The sequence below is a fragment of the Girardinichthys multiradiatus genome, chromosome 12, assembly GCF_021462225.1.
Source record: "Girardinichthys multiradiatus isolate DD_20200921_A chromosome 12, DD_fGirMul_XY1, whole genome shotgun sequence".
NCBI lineage: Eukaryota > Metazoa > Chordata > Actinopteri > Cyprinodontiformes > Goodeidae > Girardinichthys > Girardinichthys multiradiatus.
Genome location: NC_061805.1, coordinates 23,372,171 through 23,387,831, shown reverse-complemented (window position 1 = coordinate 23,387,831; position 15,661 = coordinate 23,372,171). Strand labels below are relative to the sequence as shown.

Genomic DNA, 15,661 nt, shown 5'->3' with positions numbered 1-15,661 from the left:
TCCTGTGCTGCTGACTACCTGGTTAGACTCACAACCCTTCAGTCTCACAAACTGTGGTCTGTTTATCAGGTAGTCTTTGATCCAGGAGATTGTTGAGGCCTCCACCTGAGTCTTCTGGAGTTTCTGACAAAGCAAATCAGGTTGAATTGTATTAAATTTACTGGAGAAATCAAAGAACATGATCCTCACAGTGCTGCTGGCTTTGTCCAGATGACAGTGGGTTTGTTGTTGTTCTGTTTATTGTTTGCTTATTCAAATGGGCCAATAGGAGTCCCTCTAGGATCTATCTATCTATCTATCTATCTATCTATCTATCTATCTATCTATCTATCTATCTATCTATCTATCTATCTATCTATCTATCTATCTATCTATCTATCTATCTATCTATCTATCTATCTATCTATCTATCTATCTATCTATCTATCTATCTATGTCTATCTATCTATCTATCTATCTATCTATCTATCTATCTATCTATCTATCTATCTATCTATCTATCTATCTATCTATCTATCTATCTATCTATCTATCTATCTATCTATCTATCTATCTATCGCTGATCTACTATAAACAGTGCGCATGCGCACGTCAAGTTTTCCGCTTAAGATAACTTCCTCATTAGCAACGTTAGCTTCAGTGAACCACAGTCCAGCGTCGACTCTTCCTAGAGCTTCTCACCTTCTTTCAGTTTGTCTTCGGACCTCACAGATGTCTAAACCTCCTCCTAAACCGGCTAAGCCAGGTAAGACTAGCTCTGCGCAGACTTTTGGCTTAACCTAACCCCAAAAACCGTTTTGGTGTTGTTTAGTAAGTGGACAGCGCATTTTGTTGAGGGATTTAAGTTACTTGGCGGCGGGTGAGCTCGTGAAGCTTGTCTAAAACCCCGGCTTAGAAGAGGTTAAAACCGTAATTCAGTGTTTTGTCCGGTGTCATTCTGTTAGGTGATTACATAGGAAGGGATAAGGAGGCTTTGGTTGGTTCTTTGCTGAGCGGCAGGGTCAACAGTCTCTGAGGCCGCTGCCACTTCCCTATTTCCAAAACTCATACCGTAATGCCAATGCACCAACTATTCAAATATGAATGAACGGGAATATTAAACATTCATCTTTCCAATGAGGTTTGAAAAAAAATGCACGAAACGTAATGTTTAGGTTTACAACACATTTTAAAGACTACGGCTGGCTTATTTGAAATGACATACCCAAGTTGATTAAAACCAGACTTAATCAACACAAAGACTGTTTCAGATGGATCCTGCTTGATTTGTGAGGTAATTTAAGAGTTTGTTGTCGAGCAGCACAATATATTAAATCGCAGTGCAAGTGTGTGCAACACCGCGATCGCAGGGACAACTTGGATGTAATATTTTGGAGAATATTGTATTTTAGGTGCCATGTTTGTATCTTTGTGGATTTAAAATTACAATTTAGTGAGAATATCATGATGAGGAAAATGTGGGGTAATCGCTATGAATATCAGGATCACAATTCTTAACAGTATTATTACAATTGGGCATCAGTTCTGAGTATGGTCCCCTAACTTGGGTTAAAAATACCACTGTATCAAAGTATTTACACAACATTTTTAAACAAAATGTATTGAAGGACTTAACTGGTTAATGCTAATTTAGTTTTATGACCATCTGTTTTATATTTCCAAGCAGCAAGTGAAAAGTGTGTTTGCCATCTTTCAGCCAGCTGATCAGTAGTGTGCAGCTGCAGGTGGGGGAGGGGCACCGCCTGAGAATATTCCAGTCACTCCAGCACTTTCCTTGCTATCTTTAAAGGATTATATCCGCACGACAGAAAATATTCGCAGTTTCGAAACCGGAGCCTTTTAAAATCCCGGTTGCTCTTGATAGAGGTAACTGGTCCAAAACTAATTGCAGATGCATGTCTCTGTAATGTCATGCAGCAATAGCTTGTAGTGTGTGATGCAATGCATTACTATCGATAGGGTGGCTGGGCTCTGCCTTAAAGATAAGACGAGAAGTTGGGAGTAGAGCTGCTGCTCCTCCACAGAGGTGACGGATGTCTGGGATGCCCCATGGGCACCAGCCTTTCGAGGTTTTTTTTTTTTTAGGCACGTTCCACTATGTGCAGACCCAGAACAAGTAAACAGGACCGTATATCCCCCCTGGCCTGCGATTGCCTTGGGATCCTTCATAAGAAGGTGCACAGAGTCTCAAGTTGATCCCAGATGAGCAGAAGACAAAGGGTGAATGAATATTAGAGAGCAGTGCACACTTAACAACACCAATGACGAATTAGAAACAGGGTAATTGGCCTTTTGTGCATTTGCAGTTTTATAATCATATCTACCTCTAGGATTCATTCAGTGGCATTTCTGGTTTAGTTAGAAATCAGAACTTTTTATGACCATTTATCTCAGTAATTCCTGAAAATACTTTACAACTGAAAATAAACTTATAAGCCATGGTTTCAGTACATGAATTATCTATTTGTTAAAACATTTCTTGCAAACATAGTTTACACTTATCACTGGTGTTATTTAATGTGATATCACAATGAGAATGAGCAGAAGTTCATCTCATCCGGGACTGCACCTATGCCTGCTTCCTGTTAATATCTAAGCAGTAACAAAATACATGTCATTAATTGACAAATGAGTGACAGATGGCTCTACAAAACACCATCCAGTCTTATTTGGCAATTCTGCACCATGTTGCATGTCTGGTTCACGTAACATGTCCGAGGATTCACTAATTGTATTTTTCTGCTGCATCTGGTTGTGCGAAGAGTCTATATTTGGTTGCTTTTGTTCCTTTTTTTAGGATTGCTTTGGATTTCTGCTTTTCATTAATTTAAGATGTAAAAAATATATAATCTTTTATAAAGATTAATCCAGGTCCTCACTCAGGACTAATGCTGGTGTATTGTGTTTTATTTATTTATTTTTCACTGATCACAGCCACGTGTATCCTGAGTGTTGTTTTCAGGTTTAACAAGACCAGGCTTGTGGATGTTTCTTTAATTAGTTGGCGCTTGGCTTGCTGTCAGAATCTTGCAAGGATGAGATTTATTATGCAACATGCCAAAGATTTTTAGTGCAGCAATATGAGCCAAGGACAAACTCTCTTATTTAGCAATTAATAAGTTAGATACAGATATTATTAGATGTTTTGGACTGTACAAAAACACTATTTATTTTTCTGTTTTAGTTCTAGTCGAGGTAAGTTTTCCATATCTTTTTCTTAACTCCACTATATCACAGAGAGTTCAAAGTAAAGCCAGAACCTGGCCTCATGAGCGCAGGCGTTTGTATGTTTAAAGTAACATGACTGGGCTTGCAGAACAGCACACATGAACAGAGCTGCTGTTATGCAGAGGTAGTTTAACTTCTAGACACGCTGAGCAGCAAAGAAGATGAGTTACAAACATCTAATGTACAGAAATAAGATGTGAAAAACTCTTAATACATTAAATATATTCAACGTCAATACTGATAAATATAACTCAACATCGGCCCCTTGATTCATCTTTACGTTTATTACATTATGTGTGATTTCTGGACTGTGAGTGTTTGGACCACTTCTGATGTGTGTTTGTGTAATTGTGTAACCACTGTTGCTATAGATGAACACTGCAAATTGTATTTAGTAGAGCTCTTCCAGTGAAGCAAACAGATGGGCAATAATAAATGCACATATCAACAAATGCATCAAACGTTTGTGTAGTTTTAAATCATATTGCTGACCAAACTTATCTGGGTATGGCACCTTTGAAAAGGAAGTCAGCAGAGTGAAGTAGTACAGGGTGACGCCTGACCAAAAAGGAAGATGCAAATATGTCCTCTTGTTTTATTGCAGAGTTTGCGTCGTTCTGGTCAAATTGACGCAGTACCTGTTATGTGTGCGTAACCAGGCGGTGTGTCTGTTTACTAAACTTTGCATTTATGTTGTCAACATACAGTGCAGGACAGTGTGCATAATTTCAGGTTTTTATTTGGTCCAAAAAGTTAACAGCTTAAAAATACTCCTGTGAGCTTTTTTTGTGGGTTTCCGAAATATATTTGCGAGCACGGACCACAACCACACGGGTTGCATTCTTGCTGCAAAGCGGCCATGTTGCTCAATGACCTCCGTGTGTCTTTGTTCCTGTGCTGCATGTAGTAATGTGTGTGTGTGTGTATTGTTGTCGGCTGCAGGGGAGGCACACCTATCTGATTTGTTGTTCTTGCATATGAGTGTTTTCAGCATGTTAAAGCCAGCTCGCCTGCAGCAGTGAACCTGCACTGATTGTATGCCCATCCTTCTACCTGTCCTATATGCGTCTTCGCCAACATGTGTTCGGTTTACTGCTTTGCTGCACGTATAAACCCATGTGGAGGTCAAATATTTTATTTAACAAACTGTTTCTGTGTTCTTTGCTAGGCCAAGTTAAGGTGTTCAGAGCGTTGTTCACCTTCGATCCCAGAACAGTAAGAGCTTTTATTTAAGTTTGACAATATCTTGTGATTAATGTTGGCCTTTTATCAATGTCTTTTATTAAATTGCACTTGATTTGTAATCTTGCTAAGAAGATATTTGTTCCAGAAGGACGCATTAAATCATAGTCTGGACTAGTTTCAGGGATAGAGCAATTGAACAGCAATTATTCTAGATGCAAAAATCTGAAAAGAAATAGAGAATATGGGGATTTTTGTCAACCCCCATAGTGTCTGAATGCATATATAGCTAAATATAACGATTTTGCTGTCAATCTGATACAGAAATAGATTGTAAATTTGAATATACAATCAGTGTAAATCTTGATCTGATGGTAATTAGGGACCTTAGGCTCATAGGGAATAAAACAAACGTTTTCCACCGTTCAAACAGGGGTTTGAAATTGAATTACAACATATATTTTTGACCAAGTGTTGTTATTTCAAACATAGCCAAATACTGCAAAATCACTTTGCTGCACAGTCTCTGGGGCTTCGTCCTCTTATTCACAATAAGAAATGTCTATTAGTGTATGTAGTTATTATTTATTTCTTGATCGTCCTAAGTAATCATTTTATTAAATACATGGAGATACATGAACAAAATTTCAAATTTTCACAATTTTGTCAAAATAATTAATTTTTTTCAGCACAACCTCCTTTAGATCAAGCAGATGTAGTGCTAAATTTGACCACTAGGGTCAGAATATTAAAAAAATAATATCCTGTATCAACCAGCATTTTTAGTATTTACCGCCAGCCGAGGCTGTATTCAGGCTGGAACAGGCTTAAATGCTAATTCCCAACACTCGTCCAAAAGAGGTTGAACCCTATTTCTATTCTCTCATCTTCAGTAACTAACATCATTCAACATTTCTTTTTCCTAGCCTTTCTACTACAATGACTATATATATATTTATATTAAGGGCAGAGGTGATGTCACTCTGTGTGTAAGACAGAGCAGTCACTTTAAAACTGGGCTTTGCTAATGTAGAACAAAGACAAAAGAGTTTGCATTTTAAACTGACTTTAGCATCTTATATTCGTAACTTGTTTAGTACGGCAAGCGAACATTACTAACTGTAATTAGGGGTCGGCTTCAACGGCCTTTAAAATCCAAAGAGCTTTTTTTTTTGCCAAGAGTGCCCCTTTCCTGGGTAGAATAAGGCCAGTTCTAGATAATTTTAGGGAATATAGCCAACTTCACATATATCAGCAATTAACTTGCAGTCTATTAACATATATAAAGAAATGAAAAAGAAAAACAACTCTGAAAAAATAGTTTCTATGGATAGTTTTAGTAGTTCTTCCTTCTTTTTGTCTTTTTAATAAAATTATTATTCCCCAATTCAGAATCATTTTTGTTCAGTTAATAAAAGCCACCATGGAGGAGCTTAAGAGCCACATGCTGCCACAGGTTGGAGACCCCTGCCCCAGTGAATGCTGACCTTTACCTTAACTCTCTGGTTTTCAAAAGGCTGCCAAGACATTCTGCTGTCTGCAGTAATCGGGAACAAATTCACCAAAATTGTGACGGAGCGCAATGACCGGGACCTGCTGAAGTCTAGTTCTCTGATACCATAGAAATTAGTTTCCTTTCTGGAAGCTTCTTATAATTTAAGTGCTTCCTACGGTTTTATTTTTAAACACCTCACTGATACTGAAAGAAGACACTTTTTTTACTCGGGAACAAAACACAGAAAAGTCTTGTCAGGATAACCTGGTAGTGATTAAGGTGCATTCACTGACTTTGTGCATCAACAATTAAAAGAGGACTTTCATAAGTTAATTTTGATTTAGATAAGAATAAAGGAGCTGAATTTTGAATAATGTGTGTGTTCTTGTACTTGCTGCTGAGTGAGAACCAATTTTTTTTTTTTATTGCAAAGTGAGGACATTTTGACAAAGTGAGGACATTTTGACAAAGTGAGGACATTTTTCTGGTCCTCACTTTTCCAAATTCCGTTCTTGGGACAGGGGTTAGGTTTAGGTTTAGGACGAGGGTATGAATTGAGTTATTGTTAGGGTTAGGTATTAACTGGTTAGGGTGAGGGTGAGTTTAGTGTCAGGGTTAGGGTTAGGCACTAAAAATCAAGGAAAATTAATGGAAGTCAATGGAAGTAACTGAAAAGTCCTCATAAAGATAGTAAAACACAGATATGTGTGTGTGTGTGTGTGTGTCCACACACAGATTTGAAAACCAACATTGTGTGGACATTTTGCCCTGAGATGGGTTATGTGGGTTAATGGTTAGGTTTTAGACTAAGCTATGATTTGAGTTTAGGGTCATGATCAGGGTTAGGTTATAGCATGACTGGAAGTCAGTACAAGGTCCCTGTAAGGATAATATGTGTGTAATTGTTCCAAAGTAACACTGTATCTTTATTTTTTCAGCCAGATGAGTTGTACTTTGAAGAAGGAGACATTTTGTACATCTCAGACACGGTTGGTCCAAGTTCAGATTTATCTGCTGTTTTTCCACAAGCTTTGACTCTGCGGTTATTCTTCCTCTTTCTGTGAATCCTGCGATTGTTGCATTTTTTTTTTTTTTGTCTCCCCTTTCATAGTGTCATCCATCGCTTCTCTATCTTTGGTCACATAACAAGCTCCATCTTTATTTCACTTCTCTGTGCTGTTAAATCTGCTCTTTTTATCCTGGTATTTAAATATAAAAGATTCAGCAATTTGCATTGCTGGTAATTTCAGAGCGACACTAATTGGTGGAAGGGGACATGTAGAGGGAGGACAGGACTAATTCCTAGTAACTATGGTAAGTAAAGGAAAGCTCATCAAAAAATCATTAACCTAATAACTTCAGATTTGATAAAAAGAGAGGGGTCTTACGTGATGCTCTGATGTTCCTGTTTTTCAGTGGCCGAGCAGGCAGAATCTATTGATAATCCGATGCATGAAGCTGCAAAGCGAGGTATGACTAAGAATTAAAATCGTTCGATCTCTTAATATTTTCAAGTAGCCCTGTGTTTTTTCCGCTCATTTGTGAACAATTTCAGGCAATATGAGCTGGCTGAGGGAATGTCTGGAGAACAAGGTTGGAATTAACGGGCTGGATAAGGCGGGCAACACTGCCCTCTACTGGGGATGCCACGGCGGGCATAAAGGTAATAGTGAATATCATTTCATTTATCTTTGAATATGAGACAGAGAATGGATTGTTTTGCTTGGGGAGTAGGGTAACAAAAAGGAAGTTTTTTTTTTGGCCCTTCTTCGTTTCCTGAATGAATACTAACCCAAACATATCTCATTTGTGCTCTGTTTTCTGTCAGATGTGGTGGAGTTGTTGCTAACACAGCCTAATGTGGAGCTCGACCAGCAGGTGAGGTCATTTTAAAAGCTCATTCAGCTTCACAAAAAGCTAGTTTTATACTGTTAGAAGAGAGACGTAATGATGTCTGAAAATGGGAAACCTTTTCCGACTTTAATCTCTGAATATTAAATCAATACCGTTCACTAGAAAAGCACCAATAAATGTGAGAGATTAGATCCCCCCCTTCATTAAATGCATAAACACTAGGATCTTCCACCATTGTCTGTCTGTAAATCCTTCAACTAATGACAAGTGCTTGCATGCATTTTTTTATTTAAAAAGATAAAATGTAGAGACCTTTGCTCTGATGCTGAAATGAAGACGTAACTCCTTCATTTTCTGTTGGATTCCACATTTTTTTCTCTAAAGTTGTGTAGTTCTTGGAAAGAAAAATCTGACTCTGCAGGTTTGTCTCTACTAAACATCTTACATCCAAATGACAACCCAATAAAACCCTATAAAACAAACAAATATCACAATTACAGATATTTAAAGCTGTAATAAATAAAATGGAAAGTATAAACACAGCAAATATTTTCATGCTGGGGAAAATGAGCCACTGAGTTAAGAGGAACGATACCCAAAACGTCAAAGTCAGTCATATTTAATCTTAGACGTATTGGAAAACTTAAATTTAAATTGGAAAAATTGAGACTTAATCAAAAAGTTAATCCATATAAAGTTGCTTAAAATGACAAAAGTTGGTTTGTCTGTTTTAAAATGTAACTTTAATTTCATCCAAGGATAAATGTCTCATCTTGTTGGAAAGAAAATATTTTCACATTGAAATGCGTCCATAAAATAGACTCTTATTAAGCATCCATTCTTCTAATACTTTATGTTTGAGTCAACTAAAATATTGTATAATGAAGCCGACTAAAACTAGACTAAACCTTAAAAGGACTACCGTAAATTGTGACTGAAACTAAATTAAAATTAACGATATTAACATTGCTCTAGATTTTAATTCAATCTTTTTTTGACGTTACAGTCCTGAATTAGGATTATTAAAACGGCTTTTTTTTTTGGGAACAATTTTACCACAGATTTCAAATAGATTAAGAATGTTACTTTTAACCACGGTTGTAGTTATGTCATATAGTGTCATAGTTTGCTGAAGTGTTTGTAATTATTCTTTTTTGTGTTTTTAGAATAAACTTGGAGACACAGTGCTCCACGCTGCCGCCTGGAAGGGTTATTCCGATATTGTGGAAATGCTGCTTAACAAAAGTGAGTTTGCCCTTCTTTTTTAAAATGGATACTGGCAATTTAGGTCATCAGCTTTATTTGGACGCTTTATATGGAAACCTAGCTGGAAGAATCTAAAAAATGATCCTAAATATTTTTCTTTTTCCAGACAGTTATTTATTTTTTTGTCACATCACTGTAGCTTTCCTCAGTGTCGATGTTTGCGTTTCAGATGCACGGACAGACATCAGAAACAACGAGAGTAAACTTGCTCTCGAGATGGCCACCAATGCCCAGTGTGCTTCACTTCTCAAAAGGAAGCAGGGAAACGGTAAGTTCTGCCTCACAGCATGCTCACATGCACAGAAATGGGGAACAAGGCTCCTACATAACACCAAGAGAAACTGTTGCCTCAGTTGCAACTAAGTCTGGATTAATAGAAAACAGGATCGTCGAAGTATCAAACTGAACGGAGACGCATTGTAGTAATTTTGAAGAAGAAATCGCTCTTTAAATCTCATTTACTGATATAGCCACTATGTATAGTGTTATAAAAACCTCCCTGCTAATGTGACTTGATGTGTTACCATGCCCTGTTCAGATACTTAATGTAATGCAGGTTATTATGGTAAATATGGCTTTAATTATGGAAGGTTGAGAAATATGTTAAAGCGAAAGATTAGTATAGCATAAAAGAGTACGATTAAATAAAGCAAAGAAAAGCTACGATTTAAGAATTGTGAGTGGGAGGAAAAAAAATCACATTGTTGGACAGAAAAGTACGTTTTCTAAATAGTCTTGAAAAGAGTGGCACTGAGCCGTTTCCACCTATATCAAAATAACATTTGCATTTCCAGACTTTCTCTTGTATCTTTCTTTACAAGAAACAGTTGTATTTAAAAAAAAATAAATAAATAAATACATCTTAATCCATCCACCTTACATCCTGAGTTCAAATCCTCAGCAGAGCTCCAGGCTGATTGCTTTGATGAAATGCTGCATTGATGCAGGAATTCATGCAGAAAGGATCTTCAACCAAGTATTCAGTGCATAGATTACACAATATGTGGACTAAAAATCCTTTTCTTTTTTATTGGTGTTTTTTACAAAACACATTTTTGAGTTTTTTTTTTAGCTGTGAGCCCTGATATCAAACTGAACAGAAATAAGCAAAATGTATCATTGTTTACAATAAATATATATAATATATAGGTTTCGCTTTTTAACGTGAATTACTAAAATACGTGAACTTTTCAAGGGTGCACCTGTAAGGGCTTTAAAACCACACTTTGTTTCTGTTGTTCTAGCCGTCAACCGCACACACAGCAACGCTGAAGAGTATTTGGACGACGAGGACTCGGACTGAGCCAGCTTCCGGCTCAGTTGGACCATCTTCACTGACTTCCATTGGTTCTCTGGAGGTTGTGGAAACTTGAGTTTTGTATTGTTTTTTGCAAGTCTAAAATGGGTTACCTGTAACTCCGTTTTAATTGAAATGTTTTCTTCAAACACTTCATTTCTTGGCCCTTCAGTTTCAACGCGCTTTGCTGAGCATTTCCTCATATAGGAGCATAAACAGCAAACACGGTGGGCTGAGGGGCAGGATGTATGTAGTGGAAGAGTTGTGACCAAAGCTTTTCAGAGACACATTTTAAAACTTACAAATTATGTATTTATAATGGAAATTTAAAGTGCCAATGCAGATTCAAAGATTTATATAACCTCTATTTTGTTTCCAAGCTCTAATTTTATTCCTGAACTTCACACTAGACCAAAATGAATTAAACCGTTGCAGCTTCTTGCTCCATTAAAACATTGATGAGCAAAAGAAATGTGCATTTATCTTTTAGGCTTTCTGTTTAAATAGTGGACTGTTTAGAAACCTAAATTTAAAATGTTACTAATGTACATTGATAGGATTAATTGGGTAAGTCTTCGTGCATGCTAATAATCAAATAAAACTAGCCTGTTGTGTTTTTGCAACATTTCCACCGGTGATAGAGACCTGCTGTCAGTTCACTGTAGCTGCAGGACATATCTGAAACAGACGTTTCAGTTTCTCTCTAATCTCTTCTGAAGCTTTTAATGTTTGGTTTCCATCCTGGGAGTAAATTTCCAATTTATTGCTGCTTTTCTATCTGAATTTAACAAAGTGCCTTTTAAATATATGCCACAGAATATTTGTCTTTGGTTGAGTGTAACTGTAAGCATGTTTTTGTCTTCTGAGGATGATTGTGTTGTTTCACATTTCTGCTAGCTTGAAACTGCAATAAAGATTTAAAGGTCCAGTCTCTCTTAAATAATTGTAAGCATAGCTCAGAGGCCAGTCTAATAAATGAAATAGTACATATAAATACTTAAAAATCCTTTTTTTTCTAAGCAAAACAATCTACATGTTTGTAGTTAAATAATCTATAGGTGGAAAGGTGGGGGAAAAACTACAAAATTAGTTCAAAGTTTCAAGAAATCATTTATTAAAACATCAGCATGTTGACATTCCCAGAAGGCAGAAAGGGCAAACGCATGTCAAGAGAGATGATACAAGTCTATGAAATATCCATGCTACATAACCGCCACAACCAGGGGGAAAAAAAAGCAGAGAAATGCTCTTAAACTTGATTTCCTTTCAGCAATTTTTGACATTTAACCAAAAAGTTTTTGTTTTAGCAGAAATTATTCCTCTTTACAGAAAAACATCCATCTTTTTCAACTCAAAATAAACACCTAAAGTTAATACAGCATAAGAAAATTAAAGTATTTATAATTTCCCTTTTTAATTAGTTGGTATTAAGTAGGTGGGCAACACTTATTCATGATTTCTGGGTTTGCTACCATTAATATTAAATCATAACTAAACCAGGAGACATGATTTGTTAAATATGTCTGCATTGGGTAACATCAGTATAAAGATGGTCTGCAGCATGAGCAAGCCATCTATTGGTGGTAATGAGTCTGAGCTGCAAGCCAGCTAGCATAAATCCACTACTGTACCTCAAGTTGATAGTGAGCTTTAGCTCCCTGTAAATTCTTTATGCATAATAAATTTATTGAAGATCCACGGAGACTGTTTAATTTTTTTTATTTAAATTGTTTACCAAAATAGAATGATCAAGAACTGTTCCTCTGTCCATTGAATCCTGACAAAATGGTGGGATTTTTGCTAAATCTGGCTATTTCTAGCTAAATAGCAAAAAAAAACAGCTAATGTAGTTAAAGTTGATAAATTAAGATAAAATTTATTGTACATATGAATTAGTTTCAATATGAGCTTTCAGTAGATATGAAGTAATATGCAAAATGTTGGAGGCATCTGTTGGCGATGTTAAAAAGTTTCTCTACACTTTAAGCTAGCAGAGCACAAGGTGAATTTAGTTTAACCAATGCATCTTTTTGCATGAAGCAACACTTTTTTTTACTCTTATCTGAGAAACTTTTTAAAAGTTATATATTTTTTTAAAGTCAAAATATTATGAAAATCTGACCACACATGCTGCTGAGATATAAAAAGATAGGGCACACTCATGAACAAAATGAGCAGAATAGACAAAATTATCTTAGATTTACTATGCTCTTGCCATGGGCTATTTGAAAATGCAGAAATAACCTGACTACTTTAGCAAATGTATTGTGGCAAACCACTACTTCCAATTTTAGTACCTTTTGGAAAGCTGAAAAAACATTTTTTAAATACAATTTTTTTTTCTTTCTTGAAACATTTCTAGTAATAAAAGCAATGATAAATGAAAATGCTGCCCTTTCAACAAGGCACATTTTATTAAAAATCTGCAAAAGTTTTATAAGGCTTTTTTAAACAAGTTTGTGTCTTTGAGCTTTCAAGGGAGACTAAATCAAAACTATCTTACTATATTTTAAGTAACAGCTCAACTGGAAATACCAAAGTACAAAGGAAAACTTTGTGCCACTTTAAAAAAAACTGGAATGACCATCAGGTTTACACATATCTGATATATTGTATCTCCAAGTTGTCTGTGGTCTCAAGAATAGCTCCGTCTTTAGATATCAGATGAAACATTTCGACAGTGGCGACTTATTAAATTTGGTAGCAAACAAAGAAAAAACATGAAAACAATACTTGAAATACACCTGAAGATGCTGAAATCAAGTACACTGGAGACCTTTTTAAAACATAAAAAATTATCTTTGTCTGGACTGTGAAGTGCTTACAAAGAGGAAATATAACATTTCGGTCGGACCAAAACACATATTAGGAAAAAAAAAATCAAACAACAAGGTTGAATCAGTGCGGGATTTTTATGAGTTATTAGGCATAAGATTTCTAAATAACCTTAAATGAAATAGAGATTTCTAAACTTCCTTTTATCTAAAGATTGGCTCTTTTAAAACTGAAAACATATTGCCTTTGTTTTCCGCAGAAATAATTTCTAATACGACTGCAGCACAAAAGCAAAAGATGTCATAAGGATTTAATTCAGCCCAGTCAAAAACAGGTTTATTACAACTTAAAGGTGAAAATAGGCAACAGAAAAGAGAGGTTATCAGACGATTAAAATAAAGCACAGGGTGTCAGACACTAATACTGACAGATCTCATTGCGAACATCCATGTGATCTGAACACAGAATAAACGATTGCCTTATTGCACATGGTCTAAAATGTCAAGTTCGGAAACGAAAATCCAGACTTTCCGATTGTTGTTCAAGAATTACACCAGCTACTGAGTTGCAGAGGTTTCTGTGTTTGTTTTCTTCAAGTGACAACCGCTTCTGCTCAGAAAGAAAGTCAGAACATGAACCTTGCAGATATGAATGAGTTCCAGCAGATGAAGATTTGCATTAAAGCAGCTCGATGGTTCAGTTAAACGAAACAAAACTAAATGGATCGAGGACATTTTAGACTCAAACATGAAATCTACTACTGGATCTCAAACAATGTATGCACTTTACGTAAAAAGCCAGCTTTTTGTCATCATAAAAAGATGAGACCATGATAAATATCTATATACATTCCACCTTTAATGTGTGAATTATCCTGTACAATTTTATGAAAAAAAAAACTAACATCTGCTGGGCAGAAACATGGAAAAAAGTGTGCACATCCTCAAATTATTACTCTTGATTCAGGTTTTTTTCTTTTATTTCTCGTACTCGTCGTCTTCCGCTTTATCCGGGACCAGGTCGCAGGGGCAGCAGACTCAACAGAGACGCCCAGACTCCCCTCCCCCCAGACACCTCTGGGGGGAGCCCAAGGCATTCCCAGGCCAGCCGAGAGACATAGTCCCTCCAGCCTGTCCTGGGCCGTCCCCTGGGCCTCCTCCCGGTGGGACGTGCCTGGAACACCTCCCGAGGAAGGCGTCCAGGAGGCATCCGGTATAGATGCCCGAGCCACCTCAACTGGCTCCTCTCGATGTGGAGGAGCAGCGGTTCTACTCCGAGCCCCTCCCGGATGGCCGAGCTCCTCACCCTATCTCTAAGGGAGTGCCCGGCCACCCTACGGAGGAAGCTCATTTCAGCCGCTTGTATTTGGGATCTCGTTCTTTCGGTCATGACCCAAAGTTCATGGCCATAGGTGAGGGTAGGAACGTAGACCGACCGGTAAATCGAGAGCTTCGCTTTTCGGCTCACCTCTTTCTTCACCACAACGGACCGGCAGAGTGACCCCATTACTGCGGTAGCCGCGCCGATCGACCTGTCGATCTCCCGCTCCATTATTCCATCACTTGTGAACAAGACCCCGAGATACTTAAACTCCTCCACTTGAGGCAGGAACTCCCCTCCAACCTGGATAGGACAAGCCACCCTTTTCCGGTCGAGAACCATGGCCTCAGACTTGGAGGAGCTGATCTTCATCCCAGCCGCTTCACTTCACACTCGGCCGCAAAGTGCCCCAGCGCATGCTGTAGGTCTTAGCTAGAGCGGGCCAGCAGGACCACGTCATCCGCAAAAAGAAGAGACGAAATCCACTTGTCCCCAAACCAGACCCCCTCCGGCCCTTGGCTGCACCTAGAAATCCTGTCCATAAAAGTTATGAACAGGACCGGTGACAAAGGGCAGCCCTGCTGGAGTCCAACATGCACCGGGAACAGGTCCGACTTAGTGCCGGCAATGCGGACCAAACTGCTGCTCCTCTTGTACAGAGACCGGACGGCCCCTAATAAAAGGCCCCCGATTATTCCATACTCCTGGAGCACCCTCCACAGGGCATCACGAGGGACACAGTTGAATGCTTTCTCCAGGTCTACAAAACACATGATAGGACTCCTTCAGTTTGACAGCGTCCCTTACTGCCGGTGTCCACCACCGGGTTCGGGGATTGCCGCTGCGACAGGCACCGCAACCCTTATAGCCGCAGCTACGGGCAGCAGCATGGACAATAGATGCGGAGAACATGGTCCACTCGGTCTCCAACAATCCCCCAAATCTGGTCAAAGTTCTCCCAGAGGTGGGAGTTGAATACATCCCTGGCCGAGGGCTCTGCCAGACGTTCCCAGGAGACCCTCACTATGCGCTTGAGATGGCAAGTCTGTCCAGCTTTCTCCTCTTCCAGCAGATCCAACTCACCACTAGGTGGTGATCAGTAGACAGCTCAGCCACTCTCTTCGAGTGTCCAAAACATGCGGCCGAAGGTCTGACGATACGACAACAAAGTAGACCTCCAACCTAGGGTGTCCTGGTGCCAAGTGCCCTGATGGACACCCTTATGTTTGAACATGGTGTTCATT

At 38.2% G+C, this 15,661-nt stretch overlaps 1 protein-coding gene across 1 annotated transcript; it reads left to right on the top strand.

The window, feature by feature from the left end:
• Positions 1–591: 591 nt before the first annotated feature.
• Positions 592–11,250, top strand: ostf1 (osteoclast stimulating factor 1). The gene is made up of 10 exons (XM_047381991.1): positions 592–745; positions 4,397–4,443; positions 6,844–6,894; positions 7,156–7,219; positions 7,322–7,375; positions 7,461–7,568; positions 7,734–7,783; positions 8,926–9,004; positions 9,195–9,293; positions 10,270–11,250. Exons 1-10 carry the CDS (start codon positions 712–714, stop codon positions 10,326–10,328), a joined length of 645 nt encoding a protein of 214 aa, XP_047237947.1. The 5' UTR covers positions 592–711; the 3' UTR covers positions 10,329–11,250.
• Positions 11,251–15,661: the final 4,411 nt, after the last annotated feature.

Coding starts and splice junctions, on each gene's coding strand:
- ostf1 (XM_047381991.1), top strand. CDS start 712: ATGTCTAAACCTCCTCCTAAACCGGCTAAGCCAG. Junction 7,220..7,321: donor ACTAATTCCTAGTAACTATG/GTAAGTAAAGGA, acceptor CCTGTTTTTCAG/TGGCCGAGCAGGCAGAATCT. Junction 7,376..7,460: donor GCATGAAGCTGCAAAGCGAG/GTATGACTAAGA, acceptor GAACAATTTCAG/GCAATATGAGCTGGCTGAGG.